The sequence below is a fragment of the Heptranchias perlo genome, chromosome 30 (assembly GCF_035084215.1).
Source record: "Heptranchias perlo isolate sHepPer1 chromosome 30, sHepPer1.hap1, whole genome shotgun sequence".
NCBI lineage: Eukaryota > Metazoa > Chordata > Chondrichthyes > Hexanchiformes > Hexanchidae > Heptranchias > Heptranchias perlo.
In genome coordinates this window covers 839,697-864,165 of record NC_090354.1, presented here as the reverse complement: position 1 = coordinate 864,165, position 24,469 = coordinate 839,697, and the positions used below count along the sequence as shown (strand labels likewise).

General features: G+C 50.8%; 1 protein-coding gene across 1 annotated transcript in view; it reads right to left on the bottom strand.

Annotated features, from left to right (window-relative positions):
- Positions 1–20,841: 20,841 nt before the first annotated feature.
- cdk12 (cyclin dependent kinase 12) overlaps positions 20,842–24,469 on the bottom strand; it is a 74,983-nt gene continuing 71,355 nt past the window's right edge. Inside the window, 1 exon segment of the mRNA XM_067969306.1 lies at positions 20,842–22,241. Coding sequence (XP_067825407.1) covers positions 21,490–22,241 — 752 coding nt within the window. The 3' untranslated portion in view covers positions 20,842–21,489.

Here is a 24,469-nt window from a genome sequence, read left to right as displayed (position 1 = left end):
AGCTTGGACCTGGGTCTGAGCTTGGACCTGGGACTGGGCCTGGGCCTGGGCCTGGACTGGGTCTGAGCCTGAGCCTGGGTCTGAGCTTGGACCTGGGTCTGAGCTTGGACCTGGGTCTGAGCCTGGACCTGGGTCTGAGCCTGGGTCTGGGCCTGAGCCTGGGTCTGAGCCTGGACCTGGGTCTGAGCCTGGGTCTGAGCCTGGGTCTGGGCCTGAGCCTGGGTCTGGGCCTGGGCCTGGGCCTGGACCTGGGCCTGAGCCTGGGTCTGGGCCTGAGCCTGGGTCTGGGCCTGAGCCTGGGTCTGGGCCTGGGCCTGGGTCTGAGCCTGGGCCTTTGCCCGGCTAAATTAGATTTCTTTGCACTAATGTAACGCCCAATGAACAGGTACTATGATGTGGACTTTAAGCCCCTCAGTGTCTCTAAATTAGATCAACAGGTGAGTCCAGGACAGAATAAACCAACATGGACTCAGAGAGCAGTGGGATTAGGGGCTGAAATGGGGTCTCCTTACTCTGAATTACTTTGTTTTTTAAACCTTTCTCAGAGTCAAACCTGTAAAAGACGGAGATGGTCACAAAATGGCTGAGGTCACAAAATGGCTGAGGTTTCCAGCCCCCCCACGATCTGTCGCTAAATCTGGAGCGATGCAGGGGGTCAGAGTGCGGCGTGTGGAAGGGTCAGAGTGCAGCGTGTGGAAAGGTCAGAGTGCAGCCGTGAAAGGACCCCAGCAGCAACATTTCCTTCGACCCCCTCTTCCCTCTTCCACCCCGTAAACGGGAACAGCAAGTCTCCGCCCTCAGGAAGCCCGACTCGTGACGAAACCCACCCCTGGAGCTCAGTGACACCAGGCCCAGAAATATAGTCGGAGTTTGAGGGGAATCTCTGGGCCAGGCTGATGTCCCAACGCAGCAGAAATGGACCCCAATTGGAGGGAGTTTCAGGCTGAAATGTCAGCAGTTTTACTGAAGGTTAATGACGGGGGGCTTTCTGCCTCCTGGAGCCCACCAGCCTCTGGAAAAGTGATGCTGAAAAGGTCTGACTGAGAGATTAGACTGGGCTGGTGATAATTTAACATCTCAAAATCCCACAGTTATACAGTGCCTTCAACATAGAAAAATATCCCACGGCCAGGACAGAACACAAGGAAGAGGGAATCTCCTTCACTCAGAGCACAAGAGACACAAGAGGGGGGAGACACAGATCCCAGCCCTCTCACACTCACACTCACACTCACTCGCACACACTATCGATAGAGGGCAGAGGTCAGCCCATACCCGTCCCAGGAGCACACTGATTGAATCCCGCAAATTCAGAGTGATATTTATCACATCCACCTGGACAGTCCCCAGAAAGATTTCCCCTAAATTCCCTTCCCCTCTCCTGGGGACGGAAAATAACCTGGGAACAAAAAGCTGTTATCTGTGAAGCTGTCGAATTGTCATAAAAACCCAACTGGTTCACTAATGCCCTTTAGGGAAGGAAGCCTGCCGTCCTTACCCGGTCTGGGACTATACGTGACTCCAGTCCCGCACTTGACTCTTAACTGCCCTAAGAAGTGGCCTAGCAAACCATCCAACGGTTCAAGAATGTGGCTCACCACCTCGTCTCAGGGCAACTAGGGACGGGCAATAAATGCGGCCTTGCCAGCGACGCCCACATCCCGAGAATGAATAAAAAAAGGCACCAGCTCTCGCTGGGGAGAGTCAGGCTCCAAACCCCCCCGAGTGGCCATTCTTCATCAGGGTATTGACATGTCCTTCACTCAGGGAACCTATCCACATTGGGTCCACACACACTGGCACACACACACACTGGCACACACACACACTGGCACACACACACACAAAACACAAAGGCACACACACACTGGCACACAAACACACTGGCACACACACACTGGCACACACACACTGGCACACACACACAAAACACAAAGGCACACACACACTGGCACACAAACACACTGGCACACACACACTGGCACACAAACACACACGCACACACGCGCGCTCACACACAAAGGCACACTAGCACACACTCACACGCCACACAGGCACAAACACACACACACACACACACACAGGCATACGTACACACACTCACACACAGGCACAGAGGCATACGTACACACACTCACACACAGGCACAGGCTCACACACAGGCTCACATTCACACACACACAGGCACACACTCTTGCACATACTCACTCATGTGCACAGGCACACACACACTGACTCACACACATGCAGACACTCACACTTAAACACAGGCAAACAAACACACATACAGGCTCACACACATACAGGCTCATAGAGGCATACTCACACACGCACATGTACATACTCACTCACAAGCACAGTCACACTCACATTCACTCACACACATGCTCACACTCACACACAGGCACACTCGCAATGCAAACACACAGGCACAGACATACACTCACAGGCACACACTCACACACAGGTAGACACACACATATGCACATGCACACTCACACACAGACACTCCCATACAGACACACTCACACACACTTACACTCACTCTCCCACACACACACTCACACATACAGACACTCACACACAACCAAACACACACACACACAACCAAACACACACTCACACATGCACATATTCGCACACAATGACACGCACACACTCCCACATACACACACCCATACACACACTCTCACACTCTCACACACTCAGACACACTCCCATAAATGTAGCATCACAATTCTGGGGCCTCACCACCCTGTTCCCACCAGGCAGAGGGAATGAAAATTGGGACTGCAGTTTCTGCCTCGCTCGCCTCTGGTGACACATTGTCTCTTCAACTAACTATCGTGTGGAAATGTAAATCCTTCATTCTCCCAGTGATAATCTTCAGTCTGTGCCCCTAGTTACTGATTCACTGACCAGTGATAATCTCAGTCTGTGCCCCTAGTTACTGATTCACTGACCATTGATAATCCTCAGTCTGTGCCCCTAGTTACTGATTCACTGACCATTGATAATCCTCAGTCTGTGCCCCTAGTTACTGATTCACTGACCAGTGATAATCTTCAGTCTGTGCCCCTAGTTACTGATTCACTGACCATTGATAATCCTCAGTCTGTGCCCCTAGTTACTGATTCACTGACCAGTGATAATCCTCAGTCTGTGCCCCTAGTTACTGATTCACTGACCAGTGATAATCTTCAGTCTGTGCCCCTAGTTACTGATTCACTGACCATTGATAATCCTCAGTCTGTGCCCCTAGTTACTGATTCACTGACCAGTGATAATCCTCAGTCTGTGCCCCCAGTTACTGATTCACTGACCAGTGATAATCTCAGTCTGTGCCCCTAGTTAGTGATTCACTGACCAGTGATAATCTCAGTCTGTGCCCCTAGTTAGTGATTCACTGACCACTGATAATCTCAGTCTGTGCCCCTAGTTACTGATTCACTGACCACTGATAATCTCAGTCTGTGCCCCTAGTTACTGATTCACTGACCAGTGATAATCTCAGTCTGTGCCCCCAGTTACTGATTCACTGACCAGTGATAATCTCAGTCTGTGCCCCCAGTTACTGATTCACTGACCAGTGATAATCTCAGTCTGTGCCGCTAGTTACTGATTCACTGACCAGTGATAATCTCAGTCTGTGCCCCTAGTTACTGATTCACTGACCAGTGATAATATCAGTCTGTGCCCCTAGTTACTGATTCACTGACCAGTGATAATCTCAGTCTGTGCCCCTAGTTACTGATTCACTGACCAGTGATAATCCTCAGTCTGTGCCCCTAGTTACTGATTCACTGACCAGTGATAATCTCAGTCTGTGCCCCGAGTTACTGATTCACTGACCAGTGATAATCTCAGTCTGTATCCCTCGTTACTGATTCACTGACCAGTGATAATCTCAGTCTGTGCCCCTAGTTACTGATTCACTGACCAGTGATAATCCCCAGTCTGTGCCCCCAGTTACTGATTCACTGACCAGTGATAATCTCAGTCTGTATCCCTCGTTACTGATTCACTGACCAGTGATAATCCTCAGTCTGTGCCCCTAGTTACTGATTCACTGACCAGTGATAATATCAGTCTGTGTCCCTCGTTACTGATTCATTGACCAGTGATAATCCTCAGTCTGTGCCCCTAGTTACTGATTCACTGACCAGTGATAATCTCAGTCTGTGCCCCTAGTTACTGATTCACTGACCAGTGATAATCCTCAGTCTGTGCCCCTAGTTACTGATTCACTGACCAGTGATAATCCTCAGTCTGTGCCCCTAGTTACTGATTCACTGACCAGTGATAATCTCAGTCTGTGCCCCTAGTTACTGATTCACTGACCAGTGATAATCCTCAGTCTGTGCCCCTAGTTACTGATTCACTGACCAGTGATAATCCTCAGTCTGTGCCCCTAGTTACTGATTCACTGGCTTTCGGAGGCTTCCTCCTTCGTCAGGTGAACGATGTGAAAATAAAATTGCTGGACTATAACTTGGTGTTGTAAAATTGTTTGCAATTGTCAACCCCAGTCCATCACCGGCATCTCCACATCATGACTGATTCACTGACCAGTGATAATCTCAGTCTGTGCCCCTAGTTACTGATTCACTGACCAGTGATAATCCTCAGTCTGTGTCCCTAGTTACTGATTCACTGACCAGTGATAATCTCAGTCTGTGCCCCTAGTTACTGATTCACTGACCAGTGGGAACAAACACTCACTATTTTCCCTCAAAAACACATCAGAATTTTAAACCCTGGTTCGATGCTTTGCCTTTTCGCGGTTGCTTGTTGGAGGGTCTGGGTGAGCGGCTGCTTTGTGTCATTGCAGCAACACTGCGCTCTGCTGGGCAGAATCCATCTCACAGCCCACTCCAGGAACTCTGTCTGTCCCAAACACTCTGCCCAGCTTTCATCATTTGGCTGGGGCTGGACGGAATTCAGGGCCTGGTGATATAACGGAACAAATGTTGAGAGTTTACACCACAGTCCCACTGGTCTCGGCCCCTGGACCGGGATTGAGGTCCCTTCACCTTAGTGCCGTTGTGCAAGTTACACACTGTTGGTTGGAATAGGCTCACCTCTCACCTCTCACCTCTACCCACGTGACAGGCTGGACTATTGAGTCCAACATGAAAAGGAAAATGCAAAACTATCTTCACAACAGATTCAATAGCACCTGTGACAGAAAACAGAGAATAATGTTTCGGGCAGAGATCCTTCAAAAGAATATTTGGTGTGAAGTCAACAGAATCGTAGAAGTTTATTAATCCCACTGCCCCGCTCTCTCCCCATATCCCTGTATCAATCCCCAATCTAATCCCAATGCCCCACTCTCTCCCCATATCCCTGTATCAATCCCCAATCTAATCCCAATGCCCCACTCTCTCCCCATAGCCCTGTATCAATCCCCAATCTAATCCCACTGCCCCGCTCTCTCCCCATATCCCTGTATCAATCCCCAATCTAATCCCACTGCCCCACTCTCTCCCCATATCCCTGTATCAATCCCCAATCTAATCCCACTGCCCCGCGCTCTCCCCATATCCCTGTATCAATCCCCAATCTAATCCCAATGCCCCGCTCTCTCCCCATTTCCCTGTATCAATCCCCAATCTAATCCCACTGCCCCACTCTCTCCCCATAGCCCTGTATCAATCCCCAATCTAATCCCACTGCCCCACTCTCTCCCCATAGCCCTGTATCAATCCCCAATCTAATCCCACTGCCCCGCTCTCTCCCCATAGCCCTGTATCAACTTCAATATTTATTCAATTTTCCTTTAAAAGATGTAATGGGCTCTGCCTCAAGCACTCGCTGGGCTGGGACTCTGTTGCAATCCACTTGTTTACAGATGTGGACAGTGTAGAGACAATATCACTTGTTCAAAGCTTAACATCTGTTTATGACGCCTAAAAATCATGGAGTTTAGTGATGGGCTCAGACCTGGTTTAAATCCAGCCCACAGAAACAGGATGAAGGGCTCTTTTCTGCTGTCTGTGTCACTTTATGTTACACAGAAGTGGAACAAAAACAGTTTGATGTGAAGTTCATGACTCGGGAGCATTTTCATAAACTAGTAACAAATGCAGATTGTTGCAATTTAACAAGCAACAACAACTTACCTTTATTTTGCATCTTTAACGGAGTAAAATGTCCCAAGGTGCTTCTCAGGAGCAATTTTCAAACAAAATCTGACACCGAGCCACATAAGGAGATATTAGGACAGGTGACCAAAAGCTCGATCAAAGGGGTAGGTTTTAAGGAGCGTCTTAAAGGGGGAGACAGAGGGAGAGAGGGTGAGGGAGGGAATTGCTGCATTTTAACAAATGCGGAGTACACAGGGAGAGCGGCAGGGGAATAAAGGGCGGAGACCCGGAGACCGGGGACAAAGGGCGGAGACCCGGAGACCGGGGACAAAGGGCGGAGACCCGGGGACCGGGGACAAAGGGCGGAGACCCGGAGACCGGGGACAAAGGGCGGAGACCCGGAGACCGGGGACAAAGGGCGGAGACCCGGGGACCGGGGACAAAGGGCGGAGACCCGGAGACCGGGGACAAAGGGCGGAGACCCGGAGACCGGGGACAAAGGGCGGAGACCCGGAGACCGGGGATAAAGGGCGGAGACCGGGGACACAGGGCGGAGACCGGAGACTGGGGACAAAGGGCGGAGACCGGGGACAAAGGGCGGAGACCCGGAGACCGGGGACAAAGGGCGGAGGCCCGGAGACCGGGGACAAAGGGCGGAGGCCCGGAGACCGGGGACAAAGGGCGGAGACCCGGAGACCGGGGACAAAGGGCGGAGACCCGGAGACCGGGGACAAAGGGCGGAGACCCGGAGACCGGGGACAAAGGGCGGAGACCGGAGACCGGGGACAAAGGGCGGAGACCCGGAGACCGGGGACAAAGGGCGGAGACCGGAGACCGGGGATAAAGGGCGGAGACCCGGAGACCGGGGACAAAGGGCGGAGACCGGAGACCGGGGACAAAGGGCGGAGACCCGGAGACCTTATCTATGCCCCTCATTATTTTATAGACTTCTATAAGATCACCCCTAAACCTCCTACTTTCCAGGGAAAAAAGTCTCAGTCTATCCAACCTCTCCCTATAAGTCAAACCATCAAGTCCCGGTAGCATCCTAGTAAATCTTTTCTGCACTCTTTCTAGTTTAATAATATCCTTTCTATAATAGGGTGACCAGAACTGTACACAGTATTCCAAGTGTGGCCTTACTAATGTCTTGTACAACTTCAACAAGACATCCCAACTCCTGTATTCAATGTTCTGACCAATGAAACCAAGCATGCTGAATGCCTTCTTCACCACCCTATCCACCTGTGACTCCACTTTCAAGGAGCTATGAACCTGTACTCCCAGATCTCTTTGTTCTATAACTCTCCCCAACGCCCTACCATTAACGGAGTAGGTCCTGGCCCGATTCGATCTACCAAAATGCATCACCTCACATTTATCTAAATTAAACTCCATCTGCCATTCATCGGCCCACTGGACCAATTTATCAAGATCCCGTTGCAATCCTAGATAACCTTCTTCACTGTCCACAATGCCACCAATCTTGGTGTCATCTGCAAACTTACTAACCATGCCTCCTAAATTCTCATCCAAATCATTAATATAAATAACAAATAACAGCGGACCCAGCACCGATCCCTGAGGCACACCGCTGGTCACAGGCCTCCAGTCTGAAAAACAACCCTCTACAACCACCCTCTGTACCTTGAGGAAATTCGGCTCAGAGTTGTTGAGCTGGAGTCGGAGCTGCAGACATTGCAATGCATCGGGGCGGGGGAGAGTTATCTGGACACTTTGATCCAGGAGGCAGTCACATCCCTTAGGTTAGGTAGTGGTTTAGATTTGTTCAGTGGTCAGGGACAGGAGGGTGTGACTGCGAGTCTGGCAGGTTTGGGGACCCAGGATACAGTGATGAGGAGCCTCAGCCCTTGACCTTGTCCAACAGGTACGAGGTACTCGCTATCTGTGTGGATGAGAACAAAGACTGCAAGAAGGATGGGCAAACTGACCACGGCACCATGGTACATTCAAGTGGGGGGAGTAAAAAGGAATGTGTTTGTGGTAGGGGATAGTATAGTCAGGGGGATAGATACTGTTCTCTGCAGCCGCGACTGGGAGTCCCGAAGGCCGTGTTGTCTGCCCGGTGTCAGGGTTAAGGACATCTCCTCGCGGCTGGAAAATAACTTGGAGCATGAGGAGGAGGATCCAGTTGTCATGGTTCACGTAGGAACCAATGACATGGGTAGAACTAGGAATGTGGTTCTGCTGAGGGAGTTTGAGGAGCTCGGGTCCAAATTAATAAGCAGAATCTCAAAGGTAATAATCTCTGGATTACGACCTGAGCCACGCGCAAATTGTTATCGGGACAAACAGATCAGGGAATTAAATGTGTGACTCAGAGTGGTGTGGCAGACAGGGATTTCGATTCATGAGGCACTGGCACCAGTACTGGGGAAAGAGGGAGCTGTTCCGGGCTGGGACCAGTGTCCTGGTGAATCGAATAACTCGGACGTTAGATAGGGTTTCAATCTAAAAAGGACGGTGGGGGGGGAAAGGGGGAATTTATAAACCTAAAGAGAAAGGTCTAGGCCATCGAGCAGTGTAGTGATTTGGGTAAAGATAAGCAGAGTGTGACAGGAAGGTATATATTAATGATTTGGACTTAAATGTAGGGGGCATGATCAAGAAGTTTGCAGATGATACAAATATTGGCCGTGTGGTTGATAGTGAGGAGGAAAGCTGTGGACTGCAGGAAGATATCAATGGACTGGTCAGGTGGGCAGAAAAGTGGCAAATGGAATTCAATCCAGAGAAGTGTGAGGTAATGCATTTGGGGAGGGCAAACAAGGCAAAGGGATACACAATAAATGGGAGGATACTGAGAGGTGTAGAGGAAGTGAGGGACCTTGGAGTGCATGTCCACAGATCCCTGAAAGTAGCAGGACAGGTCGATAAAGTGGTTAAAAAGGCATACGGGATACTTTCCTTTATTTGCCGAGGCATAGAATATAAGAGAGGGAGGTTATGCTGGAACTGTATAAAACATTGGTTAGGCCACAGCTTGAGTACTGTGTACAGTTCTGGTCACCACATTACAGGAAAGATGTGATTGCACTAGAGAGGGTGCAGAGGAGATTTACAAGAATGTTGCCAGGGCTGGAGAATTTTAGCCATGAGGAAAGATTGGATAGGCTGGGGTTGTTTTCTTTGGAACAAAGGAGGCTGAGGGGAGATTTAATTGAGGTGTATAAAATTATGAGGGGCCTAGATACAGTAGATAGGGAGGACCTATTTCCCTTAGCAGAGGGGTCAGTGACCAGGGGCATAGATTTAAAGTAATTGGTAGAAGGATTAGAGGGGAGCTGAGGAGAATTTTTTTCACTGAGGGTGGTGGGGTCTGGAACTCACTGCCTGAAAGGGTGGTAGAGGCAGAAACCCTCAACTCATTTAAAAAGTATCTGGATGTGCACTTGAAGTGCCGTAACCTACAGGGCTACGGACCAAGAGCTGGAAAGTGGGATTAAGCTGGATAGCTCTTTCTCGGCCAGCATGGACACAATGGGCCAAATGGCCTCCTTCTGTGCCCTAACTTTCTATGATTCTAAGGGACAGAGAATTTAACGGTAATAGTGCATCAGTTAATAAGGTGAAATCAGGGAAAAATAGTAAAAAGTTAAAATGAAAGGCACTTTATCTGATTGCATGAAACATTCGTCACAAGATAGATGAATTAATGCCACAGATAGAGATCAATGGGTTTGATCGAGTAACCATTACTGCAACGGGTGACCAAGGTTGGGAATTAAATATTCCAGGGTACTTGGCTTTTCGAAAAGACAGACAAAATAGAAAAGGAGGGGGGTGGGGGTTGCCCTGATCATAAAGGATGAGATAAGGACAGTAGTGAGAAAGAACCTTAGCTCAGAAAATCAGGAAGAATCAGTCTGGGTGGAGCTAAGAAATAACAAGGGGCAGAAAACATTGGTGGGAGTAGTTTATAGGCCCCCTAACAGAGGTTATAATGTTGGACAGAGTATAAATTAAGAAATAAGAGGAGCTTGTAACAAGGGTAATGCAATAATCATGGGGCACTTTAATCTTCATATAGACTGGGCAAATCAAATTGGCAAAAGTAGTTTGGAGGACGAGTTTATGGAATGTATTCGAGACAGTTTCCTAGAACAATATGTTGTGGAACCAACCAGGGAACAGGCTATTCTAGATCTTGTCTTGTGTAATGAGACAGGGTTAATTAGTAATCTCATAGTAAAGGATCCTCTGGGAAAGAGTGATCATAATATGATAGAATTTCACATTGAGTCCGAGAGTGATGTAGTTAAGTCCAAAACTAGAGTCTTAAACTTAAACAATGCCAATCACATAGGTATGAGGGACAAGTTGGCTAAGGTAGATTAGGAAATTAGATTAAAAGGTATGATGGTAGGTAAGCAATGGCAAATATTTAAAGAAATATTTCATAATTCTCAACGAATATACATTGAGGAATAAAAACTCTACTGGAAGAGTGATCCATCCATGGCTAACTAAAGAAGTTAAGGCTAGTATTAGATTAAAAGAAGAGGCCTATAATGTTACCAGCAAGAGCAGTAAGCCTGAGGATTGGGAGAGTTTTAGTAACCAGCAAAGGATGACCAAAAAATTGATCAAGAGGCAGAAAATTTAATATGAGAATAAACTAGCAAGAAATATAAAAATAGATTATAAGAGCTTCTACAAGTATGCAAAAGGGAAGAGATTAGCAAAAGTAAACGTGGGTCCCGTAGAGGCTGAGACAGGAGAAATTATAATGGGGAATAAGGAAATGGCGGAGAGGTTGAACAGATATTTTGTGTCTGTCTTCACAGTAGAAGATACAAAAAAATACCAGAAATAATGGAGAACCAAAGGTCTAATGAGAGTGAGGAACTTAAAACAATTAATATTAATAAAGAAAAAGTACTGGAGAAATTAAAGGGATTAAAAGCCGACAAATCCCCTGGACCTGATGGCCTACATCCTAGGGTTCTAAAAGAAGTGGCTGCAGAGATCGTGGATGCATTGGTTGTGATCTTCCAAAGTTCCCTAGATTCTAGAACGGTCCCAGTGGATTGGAAGGTAGCTGTTCAAGAAAGGAGGGAGAGAGAAAACAGGGAACTACAGGCCAGTTAGCCTGACATCAGTAATTGGGAAAATGCTGGAATCCATTATTAAGGAATTGGTAACAGGGCACTTAGAAAATCATAATATGATTAGGCAGAGTCAACATTGTTTTATGAAAGGGAAATTGTGTTTGACAAATCTATTAGAGTTTTTTGAGGATGTAACTAGCAGGGTAGATAAAGGGGAACCAGTGGATGTCGTATATTTGGATTTTCAAAAGGTACTTGATAAAGTGCCACACAAAAGGTTGTTACACAAGATAAGGGCTCATGGGGTTGGGGGTAATATATTAGCATGGACAGAGGATTGGTTAACGGACAGAAAAGAGTAGGGATAAATGGGTCATTCTCAGGTTGTCAGGCTGTAACTAGTGGGATGCCGCAGGGATCAGTGCTTGGGCCTCAGCTATTTACAATCTATATTAATGATTAGATGAAGGGACCGAGTGTAATGTATCCAAGTTTTCTGATGATACAAAGCTCGGTGGGAAAGTAAGCTGTGAGGAGGACACAAAGAGCTCAATTTTAAACTTAAATTGCGGGTGCATTGGGGGCAGGGGGGGGGCTGCGAAAATTACAAAAATGCAGAGTGGGTTCAGAAGCCGGCTCCAACCCGCCGACTTCCGAGTTCCCCACAGACGCGTCTGTGTGCACGCACGAGTGTCCCGAATGATAGTTAAAGAACCAAACATACCTCATTGAGGTACTTAAGGCACTTCACTTGTGAAATATTAGGTAGTTAGAATGATTTTAAACTTACCTGAGCAGCTTTCAAACGGCTTCCGATTCACGCCTGGTGAAACCAGGGCCAGATCAGACAAAAATAAACAAAATAACTTAAATAAAAAACCATTGCAAAGTTAAAACACAAAATCAACCTATCTTTCCACCCTGCGTCGATATCCGATGTCTCTTTCTCCGATGTCCCTCTCAGCCCCCGATGTCTCCTTCTCCGATCTCCCCCCTCTCGCCCCGATCTCCCCCCTCTCGCCCCGATCTTCCCCTCTCGCCCCGATCTTCCCCTCTCGCCCCGATCTCCCCCCTTCCCCCCGATCTTCCCCTCTCGCCCCGATCTCCCCCCTTCCCCCCGATCTTCCCCTCTCGCCCCGATCTCCCCCCTTCCCCCCGATCTCCCCCCTTCCCCCCGATCTCCCCCCTTCCCCCCTCTCGCCCCCCTTCCCCCCGATCTTCCCCTCTCGCCCCGATCTCCCCCCTTCCCCCCGATCTTCCCCTCTCGCCCCGATCTCCCCCCTTCCCCCCGGTCTCCCCTCTCGCCCCGGTCTTCTGTTCCAGCGCTGGGTGACGTATTCCTCTCTCTCCTCTCTCTCCTCCCCCCCACCCTCGGCGTTGCAGCTCCTGTCAGCAGCCAGCCTGTAAATCGAGGGCAATTAGGGATGGGCAATAAATGCCGGCCTCGCCAGCGATGCCCACATCCCATGAACGAATAAAAAAACGTTCCAGCCAGGGGAAACAGCCTCTCAGCATCTACCCTGTCAAGCCCTCTCAGAATCTTATGTTTCAATGAGATCACCTCTCATTCTTCTAAACTCCAGAGAGTATCGGCTCATTCTACTCAATCTCTCTCATCCCAGGAATCAATCTAATGAACCTTCATTGCACTGCCTCTAAGGCAAGTATATCCTTCCTTAGATAAGGAGACCAAAACTGTACGCAGTACTCCAGGTGAGGTCTCACCAAAGCCCTGTACAATTACAGCAAGACTTCCTTATTCTTGTTCTCCAATCCCCTTGCAATAAAGGCCAACATACCATTTGCCTTCCTAATTGCTTGTTGTGCTTGCATGTTAACGTTTTGTGTTTCATGTATGAGGACACCCAAATCCCTCTGAACACCAACATTTAATAGTTTCTCACCACTTAAAAAATATTGTTTTTTTATTCTTCCTATCAATGTTATATGTTATATTTGAATAGCCAGGCAGTGAAGGATTGAAAACTGCAATCAAGTCTTCTGTTGTTCACAAGCTTTCATTTACTGAGCTGCACATCATGCACCCCTTAGCTAAAAGCTCCCCTCTTCCCAAACTTACTTCCATAGAATCATAGAAGTTTACAACATGGAAACAGGCCCTTCGGCCCAACATGTCCATGTCGCCCAGTTTATACCACTAAGCTAGTCCCAATTGCCTGCACTTGGCCCATATCCCTCTATACCCATCTTACCCATGTAACTGTCCAAATGCTTTTTAAAAGACAAAATTGTACCCGCCTCTACTACTGCCTCTGGCAGCTCGTTCCAGACACTCACCACCCTATGAGTGAAAAAATTGCCCCTCTGGACCCTTTTGTATCTCTCCCCTCTCACCTTAAATCTATGCCCCCTCGTTATAGACTCCCCTACCTTTGGGAAAAGATTTTGACTATCTACCTTATCTATGCCCCTCATTATTTTATAGACTTCTATAAGATCACCCCTCAACCTCCTACTTTCCAGGGAAAAAAGTCTCAGTCTATCCAACCTCTCCCTATAAGTCAAACCATCAAGTCCCGGTAGCATCCTAGTAAATCTTTTCTGCACTCTTTCTAGTTTAATAATATCCTTTCTATAATAGGGTGACCAGAACTGTACACAGTATTCCAAGTGTGGCCTTACTAATGTCTTGTACAACTTCAACAAGACATCCCAACTCCTGTATTCAATGTTCTGACCAATGAAACCAAGCATGCTGAATGCCTTCTTCACCACCCTATCCACCTGTGACTCCACTTTCAAGGAGCTATGAACCTGTACTCCTAGATCTCTTTGTTCTATAACTCTCCCCAACGCCCTACCATTAACGGAGTAGGTCCTGGCCCGATTCGATCTACCAAAATGCATCACCTCACATTTATCTAAATTAAACTCCATCTGCCATTCATCGGCCCACTGGCCCAATTTATCAAGATCCCGTTGCAATCCTAGATAACCTTCTTCACTGTCCACAATGCCACCAATCTTGGTGTCATCTGCAAACTTACTAACCATGCCTCCTAAATTCTCATCCAAATCATTAATATAAATAACAAATAACAGCGGACCCAGCACCGATCCCTGAGGCACACCGCTGGTCACAGGCCTCCAGTTTGAAAAACAACCCTCTACAACCACCCTCTGTCTTCTGTCGTCAATCCAATTTTGTATCCAATTGGCTACCTCACCTTGGATCCCGTGAGATTTAACCTTATGTAACAACCTACCATGCGGTACCTTGTCAAAGGCTTTGCTAAAGTCCATGTAGACCACGTCTACTGCACAGCCCTCATCTATCTTCTTGGTTACCCCTTCAAAAAACTCAATCAAATTCGTGAGACATGATTTTCCTCTCACAAAACCATGCTGACTGTTCCTAATCAGTCCCTGCCTCTCCAAATGCCTGTAGATCCTGTCCCTCAGAATACCCTCTAACAACTTACCCACTACAGATGTCAGGCTCACTGGTCTGTAGTTCCCAGGCTTTTCCCTGCCGCCCTTCTCATACAAAGACACAACATTTGCTGCCCTCCAATCTTCAGGCACCTCACCTGTAGCTGTTGATGATTCAAATATCTCTGCTAGGGGACCCGCAATTTCCTCCCTAACCTCCCATAACGTCCTGGGATACATTTCATCAGGTCCCGGCGATTTATCTACCTTGATGCGCGTTAAGACTTCCAGCACCTCCCTCTCTGAGAGTTCCCAATTGCTACATGCACCTGAACACAGTTAACATCAAATGGGACAAATCTCATGTCTATAATTAACATTATACTCCATCTGCCACCTTCTTGCCCACTCACTTAATCTGTCTATATCCCTTTGCAGACTCTTTGGGCTCAATTTTGAAATTGGCGGGGTGGCAGCGGGGGAGCAGGGGGTGAAGGAGCGCGTGGCAAACCTAAATTTAAAAAACTTACCGTTGCCGATGTGATTGCAATGGAATTGATGGTGATTAAACTCGGGATCATAGTCTCAGGATAAGAGGTTGGACATTTAGGACTGAGATGAGGAGAAATTTCTTCACTCAGAGAGTTGTAAATCTTTGGAATTCTCTACCCCAGAGGGCTGTGGATGCTGAGTCATTGATGCTGAGATTGATATATTTTTGGACTCTCGGGGAATCAAGGGATATGGGGATCGGGCGGGAAAATCAGCCATGATCTTATTGATTGGCAGAGCAGGCTCGAGGGGCCGTATGGCCTACTCCTGCTCCTGTTTCTTATGTTCTTACTGCATTTACAAAGCAGGGATTGCTGCATTATTGAAAATGCAGATTGCTGCATTTTAACAAACAGGGATTGCTGCAATTGAATTAATGCAGGAGTGCTGCAATTTCTGCAGATCCAGGTCATGTTAAAGGCTTAAAAAAGCTTCAGAGTTTGATATAAAAGCAGAAAAGTGAAGTACTTTGAGTGGGATTTCTTGGTCAGACAGGATGTCACTGTGAAATTACTCAACATTCTTAGCTCATCCCTTCACCTGTCGTTCTGCAGTTTGCTTTGACCTTTCTGATTAAGGGGTTCATCCAAAGTTTTAATCAGTTTGTGTCTCTCAGAAGACAGATCCAGAGAAAACTGCAACTCAGCCAAGGCGCTGTAAGGATAGACGTGTTGGGCAACCAATGGCGAGAGTGTGAGGGCGGGGCAATTGGAGATCGGAGGTCATATGATGAAACCTGCAGGAATAAGTTCAACCAAAGTTGGCAACCCTAGTCCTCTATGTCCTGCTTGTCTGACACCCTGTGCTCACCAGCCTCCCCTGACTTGCCATCTCTGGCCTTATTGTCAGATCCCTGCACAGCAGTCCTCCCCCTGACACTGCCCCCTGACACTGCCCCCTGGCTCCGGCCCCTGCCCCCTGCTCACTGCCCCCTGACACTGCCCCCTGGCTCCGGCCCCTGCCCCCTGCTCACTGCCCCCTGACACTGCCCCCTGGCTCCAGCCCCCTGCTCACTGCCCCCTGACACTGCCCCCTGGCTCCGACCCCTGCCCCCTGCTCACTGCCCCCTGACACTGCCCTCTGGCTCCGGCCCCTGCCCCCTGCTCACTGCCCCCTGGCTCCGGCCCCTGCCCCCTGGCTCCGGCCCCTGCCCCTGCTCACTGCCCCCTGGCTCCGGCCCCTGCCCCTGCTCACTGCCCCCTGGCTCCGGCCCCTGCCCCCTGACACTGCCCCCTGGCTCCGGCCCCTGCCCCCTGCTCACTGCCCCCTGACACTGCCCCCTGGCTCCGGCCCCTGCCCCCTGCTCACTGCCCCCTGGCTCCGGCCCCTGCCCCCTGGCTCCGGCCCCTGCCCTGCTCACTGCCCCCTGACACTGCCCCCTGGCTCCGGCCCCTGCCCCCTGCTCACTGCCCCCTGACACTGCCCCCTGGCTCCGGCCCCTGCCCCCTGCCCCCTGACACTGCCCCCTGGCTCCGGCCCCTGCCCACTGCCCCCTGGCTCCGGCCCCTGCCCCCTGCTCACTGCCCCCTGACACTGCTCCCTGGCTCCGGCCCCTGCCCCCTGTTCATGCCCCAGCTTACACCCCCCTCACTCCCTCCCCCCCACCTCTTTGACCACACTTTTGGTCACCTCCCAAACTTTGCTCCCCTTCCCGTTGGTTGTCCCCCAAACCTGCTGTAAAGTTGCCTTTGGGATGATTCCATAGAACCATAGAAAAGATACAGCACAGAAGGGGGCCATTCGGCCCATCGTGTCCGTGTCGGCTTGAAGAACAACCAGGTGCCCATTCTAATCCCACCTTCCAGCACCCGGTCCATAATCCTGCGGCTTACAGCACTTTAGGTGCAGGTCCAGGTACTTTTTAAAAGAGTTGAGGGTCCCTGCCTCTACCACCAATTCGGGCAGCGAATTCCATACACCCACCACCCTCTGGGTAAAAAAGTTTTTCCTCATGTCCCCTCTAATCCTTCCGCCAATCAGCTTAAATCTCTGTCCTCTAGTTCTTGAACTCTCCGCTAGGGGAAACAGGTACTTCCTGTCTACTCTATCTGGGCCCCTCATAATTTTGTACACCTCAATCAAGTCTCCCCTCAGCCTCCTCTGCTCCAAAGAAAACAACCCCAGCCTATCCGATCTCTCCTCGTAGCTGCAATTTTCAAGCCCTGGCAACATTCTTGTAAATCTTCTCTGCACTCTCTCCAGAGCAATTATGTCCTTCCTGTAATGTGGTGACCAGAACTGCGCACAATACTCCAGCTGTGGCCTTACCAGCGTTTTATACAGTTCCATCATTACATCCCTGCTTTTGTATTCTATATCTCGGCTAATAACGGAGAGCATTCCGTATGCCTTCTTCACAACCTTATCTACCTGTACTGCCACCTTCAGGGACCTCTGCACATGCACTCCAAGGTCTCTCACTTCCTCTACCCCTCAATATATTCCCGTTTACTGCGTATTCCCTTTTACTGTTTGCCCTCCCTAAGTGCATTACCTCACACTTCTCCGGGTTGAACTCCATTTGCCACTTTTCCGCCCACTCCACCAACCCATTAATATCTTGGAGTTTACAGCTATCCTCTTCACTATCAAGTTTCAAGAGATGAGATGTGAAACTGTCACTTGTTCAACCTAAAAAATAAACCAAAAGTTCATAAGAAATAAAACCATCGCCCTGGAATCACAGGAAAGTTTGTTATAAACATAGAACTGATTCAAACTTAATCGAAATGTTACATTTCCTCAAACTTCAGGTCCAGGGGGTCCCGCCCGCCCCTCACACTTTAAAAAGACTCGAGGACCCGGTCTCCGAGGGGAGGGTCTCCGGGTCCTGGCGGCTCCAGTCGGGGTTCGGGACTGGTCCGTGATTAGTCCGGGATGGTGCTGGGCGGGGTCCAGGATTGGTCCGGGGCGGGGGGGTCCGGGATTGGTCCGGTTTGGCTCCGGGGGCGGGGTCCGGGATTGATCCGGGATTGGGGTCCGGGATTGATCCAGGATTGATCCGGGGGCGGGGTCCGAGGGCGGGGTCCGGGATTGGTCGGGGTCCGGGATTGATCCGGGATTGGTCCGGGGGTGGGGTCCGGGATTGGTCCGGGGGCGGGGTCCGGGATTGGTCGGGGGGCGGGGTCCGGGATTGGTCCGGGGTCCGGGATTGGTCGGGGGGCGGGGTCCGGGATTGGTCGGGGGGCGGGGTCCGGGATTGGTCGGGGGGCGGGGTCCGGGATTGGTCGGGGGGCGGGGTCCGGGATTGGTCGGGGGGCGGGGTCCGGGATTGGTCGGGGGGCGGGGTCCGGGATTGGTCGGGGGGCGGGGTCCGGGATTGGTCGGGGGGCGGGGTCCGGGATTGGTCGGGGGGGCGGGGTCCGGGATTGGTCGGGGGGGCGGGGTCCGGGATTGGTCGGGGGGGGCGGGGTCCGGGATTGGTCGGGGGGCGGTGTCCGGGCGGCACTTTCCCGAAGTTCAAGTTTTGAACTTTTCTCCGCTCGGGACCCGGAGACTCTCAGCCACTGGAAATAAATGAGACCGAGGCCGAGTCCGGGGGCCGGGGTTTACCCTCAGTCCCGGGGGCCGGGGTTTACCCTCAGTCCCGGGGGCCGGGGTTTACCCTCAGTCCCGGGGGCCGGGGTTTACCCTCAGTCCCGGGGGCCGGGGTTTACCCTCAGTCCCGGGGGCCGGGGTTTACCCTCAGTCCCGGGGGCCGGGGTTTACCCTCAGTCCCGGGGGCCGGGGTTTACCCTCAGTCCCGGGGGCCGGGGTTTACCCTCAGTCCCGGGGGCCGGGGTTTACCCTCAGTCCCGGGGGCCGGGGTTCCACGATCGCAAAATCCATTCACAGAATTTGATGGGGGAGAAACCGGATTAATGGGGGGAGAGGGGGAGGGGTGAACCCTGATTGATGGGGGAGGGGGTGAACCCCGATTGACGGGGGAGGGGGTGAACCCTGATTGATGGGGGAGGGGTGAACCCTGTTTGATGGGGAAACGGGGTGAACCCTGTTTGATGGGGAGGGGGTGAAAGCCAGTTTGATGGGGGAGGGGGTGAACCGTGATTGATGGGGGAAGGGAGAGGGTGAACCCTGATTGATGGGGGAAGGGAGAGGGTGAACCCTGATTGATGGGGGAAGGGAGGGGGTGAACCCTGATTGATGGGGGAGGGGAGAGGGTGAACCCTGATTGATGGGGGAGGGGAGAGGGTGAACCCTGATTGATGGGGGAAGGGAGAGGGTGAACCCTGATTGATGGGGGAAGGGAGGGGGTGAACCCTGTTTTATGGGGTGGGCGAGGGGGTGAAAGCCAGTTTGATGGCGGAGGGCACAATTTTTTCCAACTAGTAAGTTAGCAGCCGTTGCTATGGTTACTGAGTTTACGAGATGGGTGCGATTGGCAGTCAGTTCCTCAGCAGAGCCAGGGATCGGTCACACTTTGCCCATTCGGGTGTTTGTGGGATCTCGATATTTACAGTTCGGTGGCGATCAAGGACCCAGCACTGTGTGCAGATTGTGCCTCTGATGCGGGGAGAGGTTCGGAGCAGACAGTCCAACACAAACACTCAGCAGTTGAATTTATTTATTTATTTTTTTTATTAAAGTAAAATTTACTAAAAGCTGAAAAAAAAATCAGTAACCTCATCCTCAAAACAGTAATTTGTTTCTATAAGCAACTAAGCTGTGCCTTAACATGGGTGATGTGAAGGCTATACTTACAACTCACCCACCCAGACACACGGTGTTAACAGGGAGGACACTGCACTCAAAGTGGAGCGGGCGAACCCTGCTCACTCCCGGGCCCAAAGAGTCTCCCCCACCCTTTCTGCCAGTCTGAGGCGTTTTAACAGCGACACTCTGTGCAGAAACTCCCCACAGGGAGGGAGGCAGTGACTGGGGACAGGGAACTACAGGCAGCCCATGCAATCCAGGTCACACAAGAGATGGTCTCTGACACAAAACCCACAGCTTGAAAGCTTATACAAATGGGAGATGCAGGGGGGAATTCTTATTACAACATTTAGGATTATGCAGCAATTTAGCAGAATATGAAATGGTAGAACATTAAAAAAAAGTGAATGAAAAAACGAGGAAAAACATGGGCCAATGGGGAGGGGGGATGGAGATGAGGGGCTGGGCCAATGGGGAGAGGGGGATGGAGATGAGGGGCTGGGCCAATGGGGAGAGGGGGATGGGGTTGAGGAGCTGGGCCAATGGGCAGAGGGAGATGGGGTCGAGGCATTGGGCCAATGGGGAGAGGGGGATTGGATCAAGGGTCAGGACCAACAGGGAGAGGGGGTGCGGACAAGGAGTGGGCCGATGGGGATGGGGGCGGGGACGAGGAGTGGGCCAATGGGGATGGGGGCGGGGACGAGGAGTGGGCCGATGGGGATGGGGGCGGGGACGAGGAGTGGGCCGATGGGGATGGGGGCGGGGACGAGGAGTGGGCCGATGGGGATGGGGGCGGGGACGAGGAGTGGGCCAATGGGGATGGGGGCGAGGAGTGGGCCAATGGGGATGGGGGCAGGGACGAGGAGTGGGCCAATGGGGATGGGGGCGGGGAGTGGGCCAATGGGGTCGAGGAGTGGGCCGATGGGGATGGGGGCGGGGTCGAGGAGTGGGCCGATGGGGAGAGAGGGATTGAAATCGACCGGTAAAAACGGCAAGCAGCACGGACTGAGTGATACTACAGCGATGTTTGGGTCACTGACTGAACCCACTCACAGGTAAAGGAAGTGACACCTTAGACCAGGTGAGAACATTGTTCAGGTTTAATTGCAGAGTTGCTGAGATGCTGTAACTTAGAAAATAACACAACATAAAGTGGCTTCCACTGAGGCTCAGGTACATAGAAATGAGGAGGAAATGGTCCGGGGTTTGAAACCTTTATAATAATAAACAGATGATACAAGCCAGTCTGCGAAGCAGATTCCAGTGTATTTCTGACAGCAGGCTTGCTAATAATCTTTCCACTTTTGGGATTACTCTACATTTTATACTTTGGGGCTGTGCTTCAAGCCCCTCCAATTCCACAGACTTCCCACAACCCGTATTGTTGCATCTTGACACGCCAACACAGCTAGAATTGCTCCCTCATATCATTTCAGAACTGTCCCATAGTCTTCAAGGACATAAATGTTTTCAAATTGATTATATAGGTCTACAGGAAATCTTCTCAACAGTGTAACTTTACAATGAAAGATTCCTCACCCTAAGTTAGAGGGCCTCCAGTTCAGACACTGCAGACAGCACCTTGCAAACCACAGAAAGCCGCTGTCACCAATCCCACTGCGTCAGGAATGCGTGTGGGTGAGTGGATTTGCTCAGCCCTGCCAAAGGTGATCAGTCGCTTCTCTCCAAGGACATGATAGTAAGAAAGCACTATAGGTGAGTCACCAGGGTTAGTATGGTACACCCCTCCCTCTGCCACCTCTGGTTGGTATTCTGCCATGTGCCCTGTTATACCCTGAGCCCCGCGATGGTGCATTCCAGCTCAGTCCTGCCATAGAGCTGCTGGACACAGCGTTTCCCGGCATTGGGCCGGCATAGCCATAATTCGGCGGTTTGGCATCTGCAGGCAAGCTTGTGCTATTGCTTCCTTCCGTGCCAGTCACCAGAGCTGGTAAAGTAACTCTGGTAAAGTTGAACCGGTGGTCCTGGTCTGCTGTAAACTGCATGGCTCCCATGTCCTGGTACGTACTGGGCTCTCCAAACTCATTCATTGAGCTGCCAAGTGTCCTGGATTGGGCCAGCTGGGAGGTGTTGCCACAAAGGGCAGATTTGCTGTCCAGTAAGCTGTGCCCGGTCATCTCAGAGTCTCTCCTTTCACTTGTACTGACATTATTCCTGAACCCGTCTGTACTGTAGCTGTTTGATAAATGTGAGCCGCTGTACTCAGTCACTCGAGTCTGTCTCTCGTTCTCCTGCGGCTCCTCCTTGTTGAGCAGCTGCAACAGAGCAGCTTTCACTCCCGCATTGGGGTCCTTGGTGGAGGGGCTCGCTCGCAGATTAACTCGACAATCAGTATCACCCAAGGCGGGAGGGGGGCCTGGCGGCTCTGGGGGGCGTTGGTCTGGAGGAAGAATTCGAGTTTGATTGAGTGTGGAAAGAGGTCCAGGGACCTTTATGTCCGGTTTAGTCAGGGCAGCGCCATCTAGACAGAAAATACCAGGTACAGGTTATTGCCATATTACTTTTCACTACTGACCGGTTCTCCCCCTCCCCACAATCCCTGAATCCCTGCTGTGAATTATTTACATGGGCACTGCCACCCTCTTCAACCAAATATCCACCACAGCTCAGCCAGACCCTGTCCAGACCTGAGCCGGACCCTGTCCTGACCTGAGCCGGACCCTGTCCTGACCTGAGCCGGACCCTGTCCAGACCTGAGCCGGACCCTGTCCAGACCTGAGCCGGACCCTGTCCAGACCTGAGCCGGACCCTGTCCAGACCTGAGCCGGACCCTGTCCTGACCTGAGCCGGACCCTGTCCTGACCTGAGCCGGACCCTGTCCTGACCTGAGCCGGACCCTGTCCTGACCTGAGCCGGACCCTGTCCTGACCTGAGCCGGACCCTGTCCTGACCTGAGCCGGACCCTGTCCTGACCTGAGCCGGACCCTGTCCTGACCTGAGCCGGACCCTGTCCTGACCTGAGCCGGACCCTGTCCTGGCGATAAGATGGAACGGACAAAAAACTGGCCAGTGGAATTCGATGTCCGTAAATGTGAGGAGACGCGCCGCGGACTGCGCAAGGGGAGGCGCCACGGACTGCGTGAGGAGAGACGGACTGCGTGAGGAGAGATGGACTGCGCGAGGGTACACGCGGACTGCGCGAGGAGAGATGGTCTGCGTGAGGGTACACACGGACTGCGTGAGGAGAGACGGACTGCGCGAGGAGAGACGGACTGCGCGAGGAGAGACGGACTGCGCGAGGGTACACGCAGACTGCGCGAGGAGAGACGGACTGCGCGAGGGTACACGCAGACTGCGCGAGGAGAGACGGACTGCGCGAGGGTACACGCAGACTGCGCGAGGAGAGACGGACTGCGCGAGGAGAGACGGACTGCGCGAGGAGAGACGGACTGCGCGAGGAGAGACGGACTGCGCGAGGAGAGACGGACTGCGCGAGGAGAGACGGACTGCGCGAGGTGGAAGGGCAGAGGGATTTGGGGATTATGGTTCACAAGACATTAGAAGCAGCTCCTCAAGTGGGTAAGGCTGTAAAAAGCTAATGGAATCCTGGGTTTATGGGAGGAGGCGTAGACAATAAAAATCGACATGTGATGGCAACTCTATAAAATCTCAGTATGGCCACAGTTGGAGGACTGTGTTCAGTATTAGGCTCCATATTACAGGAATGATGCTGAGGCAATAGAGAGGGGACAGTATCGATTCATTAGGACGCTGTGTGCTGTGAGGAAATACAAATAAAGGCTTGAAACATTGGGATAGTTTGCATTAAAACAGAGGAGATTAAGGGGTGATTTGATAGAAATCTTTAAAATGATGAAGTGATGAGACAGAGTAGATACAAACAGACTCTTTCCAGTGATTGAGGGTCTAGAACGAGGGGACAAAGATATAGGATTAAATGTAAGAGATTTAGGACAGAGAGAAGAAACTTTTTTTTTACACAGAAGGCTGTGAGATTGGAATAAGAACATAAGAAATAGGAGCAGGGGTAGGCCATACGGCCCCTCGAGCCTGCTCCGCCATTTAATCAGATCATGGCTGATCTTCAACCTCAACTCCACTTTCCTGCCCAATCCCCATATCCCTTGATTCCCTTAGTGTACAAAAATCTTTCGATCTCAGCCTTGAATATACTCAACGACTCAGCATCCAGAGCCCTCTGGGGTAGAGAATTCCGAAGATTCACAACCCTCTGAGTGAAGAAATGTTTCCTCATTTTAGTCCTAAATGGCCGACCCCTTATCCTGAGACTATGCCCTCTAGTTCTAGATTCTTCAGTCAGGGGAAACAACCTCTCAGCATCTACCCTGTCAAGCCCCCTCAGAATTTTATACATTTCAAGGAGATCGCCTCTCATTCTTCTAACCTCCAGAGAGTATAGACCCATTCTACTCAATCTCTCCTCATAGGACAACCCTCTCATCCCAGGAATTAATCTAGTGAACCTTCATTGCACCGCCTCTAAGGCAAGTATATCCTTCCTTAGGTAAGGAGACCAAAACTGTACACAGTACTCCAGGTGAGGTCTCACCAGAGCCCTGTACAATTGCAGCAAGATCTCCTGATTCTCATACTCCAAACCCCTTGCAATAATACCATTTGCCTTCCTAATTGCTTGTTGTACCAGAGTTAGTGATTGTAGCAGAGACTGTCAACATTTAAGAATAGGTCAGATAGGTGTTTGAAGGA